The 6,136-nt window shown below is 40.1% G+C and overlaps 1 protein-coding gene across 1 annotated transcript; it reads right to left on the bottom strand.

The window, feature by feature from the left end:
* Positions 1-3,000: 3,000 nt before the first annotated feature.
* Positions 3,001-4,303, bottom strand: LOC117591300 (aldose reductase-related protein 2-like). The gene is given in 3 exon segments (XM_034284504.1): positions 3,001-3,050; positions 3,082-3,440; positions 3,487-4,303. Coding segments are annotated over 2 exon segments (672 nt in total). The 5' UTR covers positions 3,848-4,303; the 3' UTR covers positions 3,001-3,050; positions 3,082-3,129.
* Positions 4,304-6,136: the final 1,833 nt, after the last annotated feature.

The raw sequence follows: 6,136 nt of genomic DNA, 5'->3' as shown, positions 1-6,136 counted from the left end.
TCTCAGGAAGCCGTTTGGCTTTGTTATACCCGGTACTCGAAGAGTAAATAGGGTATATTGTATTTGTGCGAATAACGGTTGTATGTAACTCACAGAAGAAAGCGTTTCCGACCCCATAAAGTATATATACTCTTGATCAACATCAATAGACGAGTCGATAGAGCCATGTCTATCTGTCCGTCTGTCCGTCTGTCCGTCTTGTTTGTCGGCTAGTTCTCAGAGACTATAAGAGCTAGAGCCACCAAATTTTGAATCCAGCCTGCTATATGCTCACACTGAAACCAGTGGTTTTCAAAAATGAGCCACGCCCCCGCAAAAGGGCGAAAACCCCCCAAATCTACAGTTTTGAAGATAAAAGAAAACTAAAAACGTCATTCCGTAGGAAATGGCCATATCTATCAGATCACCAAATTGGGAAATTGATCCGATCGGATCATTATTATAGCCAGAATGAAGAAGTTAATTTGCAGTGGCTAAACCCACCCTGTCCCGCAGCTTTTGTTGCTCTTTTTACATTCTCTCATTCACACTCTTCTTCCGGGAGCAATTAGTATTTTGTATAAGTAAAATGAATTTGTAGCATTAAGCTGTTGTTGCATTTACGACATACTGACAGAAGTTTGTTGCTATAGAACATACATGTAATACGCTCTGTATTAGAAAAAGAGTGGCCATCAAAGTTGCGTACCAGCAAATTTCATAGATGGCGTCACTTTCGAAAAATCTGCTGTGAAACCTAGCTGTCATTATTGTACAGAATGTGCAGGGAAAAAGTACCAATTTTATTGCTGTTTTACATATCTCATAAATTGGAAAATACGGTTAACTGATCCAATTTTTTTGATGGATTTTATTTAGTAGGCTTTTTACTACGTGTTCTGTAATGTGAACGATATCTAGTGGTTGGCGATGTCTTCTACATCTAGATGTAGTCCTGAGTGCCGGGTATAAAATTTGTGACGCGTAAGAAGCTTCTCACACGTCCCTTCTCGTTTTATTTTGGAAAATGTGTGAAAAGCGCTAAAAGTGTTAATAAAACAAAGAAAGCAAAATGGTAATCTCCTTTTAGTGGGATTGGCGGCCCTTGCATTTGCGGAGGAGTAAACCCATGTGTGCAGTAAAGGACCCTCGTTTGTGTGTACATGTGAGTATTATAAATCATATGTGTAAATATGTGTATATTTATGGACACCCATGTAAAAATTCCCTTTGCGTATTCCGCAGTTTGAAAATATGACTGAGCGAATTTGCATATGTCTGGGAATAACTTCTTGGATTGGTAAAGTAGCAAGGGCGTACCAGGGATGATAGTCGTATGGAATCGATAAGAAATGTCGCGAACAAACTACTTTTTAGCGGCTGTACGCCAGGCAGTACTCAGATCGGAAAAAAAACTGGCCGATTAAATCTAGAAAATCAGCCGATAGTACTTTGTGAAATTCGATGGTACATTTCGAGCATATCGAAAAAGATACATTTGTTTTATGTTCCGCGAGCAAACAGAGAGTAAAATCTCAATAAAATAAAGGCAAAGATGCCGCTGAGGTGAAAAGAAAAACGAGAAGGGACGTGTGCGACGTTTCGTACGCGTCAAAACTTTTATACGCGGTTTTTCTTCCAAATTTTTCTTTTTTTCTTTCGTCTACATATGTAACTTCTCACGCCCCTTAGCTCGCCCCCTCCCCTAGAGCCGCAAACTGCAGTGTAACGGCAGAGGCAGAGGCGCCGCAGAGGCAGAGGCCGCTCACTACAAGAAGCAGAGTGTGGATGAGAGAATGTGAAAAAAACAACAAAAGCTGCTGGACGGGGTGGATTTAGCCACTGCAAATTAATTCATTCTGGCTATAATAACGATCCTATCTGATCCCAATGGCTTTCTTAGTTTTCTTTTATATTCAAAATTGTAGCTTTGGGAGGTTTCCGCCCTTCTTCGGGAGCGCAAAACTGTAAAAATGAGTCCCGCCCCCGCAAAAAGGGCGAAAACCTCCCAAGCCTAAAATTTTGAAGAGAAAACATAAAGTCCCTTCATTGTCGTGTGTTATGTCGATTGTCGCCCATCTCGATGGAATAAACAGCGTAAAAAGAATCGGCGGCACGACAACACAAATTAATAAATGGTTTTTGTTCTCATTTTTATCCAGTACAAACATTCTATTTTAGTGTTGTCGTCATTTTTGCCACATGGAGTGGCAACAGGGGGTTTTGAACTTCCGGAAAAAGTGGATGTAAGTTTCACACAGAAAGAAGCTTTTCCGACCCCATAGGGTATACATATGCTTGATATGCATCAATAGCTGAGTCGATATAGCCATATTTGTCTGTCCGTCCGTCCGCCAGTCCGTCCGTCTGTCTTGTTGATCGTCTGGATCTCAGAGACTATAAAAGCAAGAGGCATCAAATTTTGCATCCAGATGGCCGTATGTTCAGAATGTTACAAGTGTATTTCAAAATTTCGTCACGCCCCCTTCCGCCCCCGCAAAGTGCGAAAATCTGCTGTATCCACAATTTGGAAGATAAAATACGGCAATTCAAACAATTATAGCTCAGCCGTCTCACCATAGATTTTGATGAGCAATACCTTAACCGACGCCAAAATAATTCACCTATAAAACAGTAGAATAGACAGGATTTCATTTTTTTTCGACTTTTAATTCCAAATTCGGTAAAAATTCACAAAATACACGAAAATATACATTTTTGCATTTCAAAGACTTATATTTTTCAAACGGTAAGCTAAAACCACAAAGTGTTTGGGTACACTTTATTGATGCATTCATCAGCTTTATAGACTCGCTAAGTTCATTAAAATCAAATGCCTCTAAAAAAACCTTAAAAAAATACCAGATTTTAAAATTATTTTTAAAAAAGTTCGTTTCTTTCAGAAAAAGTAGGTGGTGAATTTCAAATCTGAGCGCTTTTTATTCAGTTTAAAGCAATGAACGTTTTTGCCTACTTGTTTATTTGTGCCTTCACTTTTTGTCACACAGAATGTATGCAGAAATATGTTAAAAAAAAGTCAATTTGGGAATAGGAACGACTCCGTAGTCCACCTACAACCCTAGTAAAGCTGAATGTTATTACCAAAAATCGCAATACTATTTGACCAGATGTTTTCTTATACTTCTTAACCTATCTCCTCATGCCCTCCGAAAAGAAATATGTTTTTCTATGATTTTTTATATTTGGCTGGCCAAGAGGTGAATACGCTGTTACAACAATTCCGTTGTAGTGACAGTAGTCAACCAAATCTTTTTGCAAAAAACCAGGCCAGATTTCTACCTAATTTGCCACTGGTTTTGAGGAACTGCAATGAATGATACGCTGTACCTGTTCCATATTAAAGTTCGAAAACCCGATGCTACGAACCAAGCCTAGTTTCACGAGTTCCTCCATAGCTTTCCATGTGTCTATACAATCAACGTCGCTGAATGTGAGGAAACCTATTAGATGACCTCAACCTATTCATTCTCTCCAGTAGTATTTGACTTGTCTGCAATTTACCGTCAGATATTGGCTTCAGAATCTCATCACACATATTTTTGTAGCCCACAGGAAAATGAAGCAAGTATAGGTCGATGTAGTTAAATCCCAGCAGTTTCAGTTTCTGCTTAGCAAAAGTTTCGTATAAGCCATACGAGCGTTTTGTAGGAAGTTCAAAGCACAACCATGCGGTCTTAATTATCAGGAACAAGAGTAGAGGGCCCGCTGACTCACTTTTAGCGTCGTTCACCCCAGTGTTAAACTTTGAGTCAATCATCAATCGTCTCGATTTTACATATTCGGACAAGCGTCTGATAACTTTGCCAGGGCAAGAGCTTGCCACATAGCGACAGGGTGGACTGTCCATCACTCAGTTCTACGAAGAGGTCGAGAAGAAGCTCACCCTTCTCACAAATAAGACGATCAAGTCACAAGATGCCACACAGGCGCAATACATTAACGAAAAGTATAGGGCTGACGAACTCCGTGTCTTCGTTTCAGGCTTAAGAAGAGGCCTCACGGATACATTATTTGCGGCACAGCCTGCGGACTTGCCATCAGCCTTGGCCTTGGCACAAGAACTTGAGGCCAACCATGATAGGCAGGACTTTGAAACAAATTACGCAAGAGCTTTAGAAAGCAAAGCACAGAACCCAACAAAATATAGGGCAGGGCGGACAGAATGATCCCGATCACTGTGAGAGACAATGAAAGAACCCGTTCTACACGAACAATCAGGGGAACCATCGAACAGGTGGTCACCGTAGCCAAGACAAAGTAGAGATGATGGGTGTTGATCCATATTCCTCTAAATTCCATCATCCAACTGGCTTTCAAAAGCAACAGGGGCACAACCCAGGCCTACCGGATACAGCAAACCCTAAAACCGGTCACCAACATGGTGCGTATAAAAGGCCGGTTGGATCCCAGAGATTCTCCGACCAGCGCAGGCAGAGGATCAATCAATCAGCAGAGGATCAATCACCTAACTCAGGTGGACCCGTACAAATACAAAAGACAATACGAACAGTACAATAAGCGGTTATTAACTTGTCTTGTCGTGCCGCCGATCCTTTTTACACTGACTCATTCTATTGAGATGGGCGACAATCGACCATTTTTCTTTTTTTTTTAATTTTATCGCTACAGCGAAATTGGTTGGTCGCAGACGATGAGTCCGCATTGACCAGTTACAAATGTTACTACAAATTTTGAACTAAAAAAATAGTTGTTTGCCGAACGAACAATAAAAATATATTTGAACAATCGACCATACCATACGATAGTTAATTAACTACAGATGGTTGATGAAATATCGATAGCTAATAAAATATCAATAGCAGGCTGACAATATTAGGGGTGGAAACGTGGTGACGGTTAAAAATTAAAAATTTTGATTATCATAAATGAACTAGCAACAAACCCACTAAAAGAACTTAAAGGTAGCCGACAGCGCTGGGGAAGAAGAGCAAGGGTTGCTAGGTGGCAAGGAGGAGAGAAGGAAACGTGGCCGTAAAGGTTATATTGCGATGGTCAGTTTCCGGGAAGAAGTGCAAGAGATTGGTCGGCAACCTAAAACAAAAAAAGAGAACAATAAAATCAGTGCCCAGACCCGTACAAAAAAGAACATCATGAAACCGACAACCGTGAAGCGAGGCGACGACGTCGCTGGAAGGAGGAGAAGGCAGCAGCGGACACCACGCAGAGAGCCGACAGCTGGGTCAGCGACAAGACTGGCCCGGCCGGAGCACCCCGGGAGGATCAGAGCGCCAGATCCAGAGAAAACACCTGCCCACGGCACCGGCAAATCCAACACACCGCACCGGAACATTCAACGCCCCGCACACCGCAACATCACATCATCATATAAATCATATCCACATCACGCATCCATCACACACACACCCGCATGTATTAAAATAGCAAATAGACGCACATATTAACCCCATTATGAATATATTTAAATTTGAATAATAATACCAACAAGCCCCATAACATATTCACATACACATATGCACTCATTTTCTACAACCTCATTCGCACGTCATATATTTATTCCCGAAACATCTAATCAATTAACACTTAGCACATATATTTTCGTTTGACTTAAAATTCCACAACACAACAATCACATTTTTTTTTTTTTTTTTTTTTTTTTTTTTTTTTTTCTCTCTCTTTATATTTACAATCTGTTTTTAAACAATAAGTAAATTGTATAATTAATATTCAATTAACAGAAATAGCAGTTTTCCAATGAGCCCTGCTATTATATATAACATCTTTTTAGTTTGTTAAATTTATCTATCAGGGATATCGAGAATGTGGTATCTTTTCAGTCTTCTTACTGTTAGGCTATTGTCTAATAGACTTAAGGCTAAATTATTTTCGTGGTTGTGGAGTCTGTCGATGTATTTCTTACTGGTTTTCTTTATTTCTTCTTTAATGGTTGGAATATTCAGATCTTTGTGGATGTTTGCATTAGATACGTAAAACGGAGCATTGACAATTTGTCGCAAAGTTTTTGATTGGTAACGCTGAAGTATCTCAATATTTGAGTTGCTAGCAGTTCCCCAAAGCTGTATAGCGTAGGTCCAAACAGGCTTCAGGATGGATTTGTAGAGGCGAATTTTGTTTTCCAAAGTGGTTTCTGATTTTC

The sequence above is a fragment of the Drosophila guanche genome, unplaced genomic scaffold (assembly GCF_900245975.1).
Source record: "Drosophila guanche unplaced genomic scaffold, DGUA_6, whole genome shotgun sequence".
Lineage (NCBI taxonomy): Eukaryota > Metazoa > Arthropoda > Insecta > Diptera > Drosophilidae > Drosophila > Drosophila guanche.
Note: the sequence above shows the minus strand (reverse complement) of the source record. Positions and strands in the feature narration are given on the sequence as shown.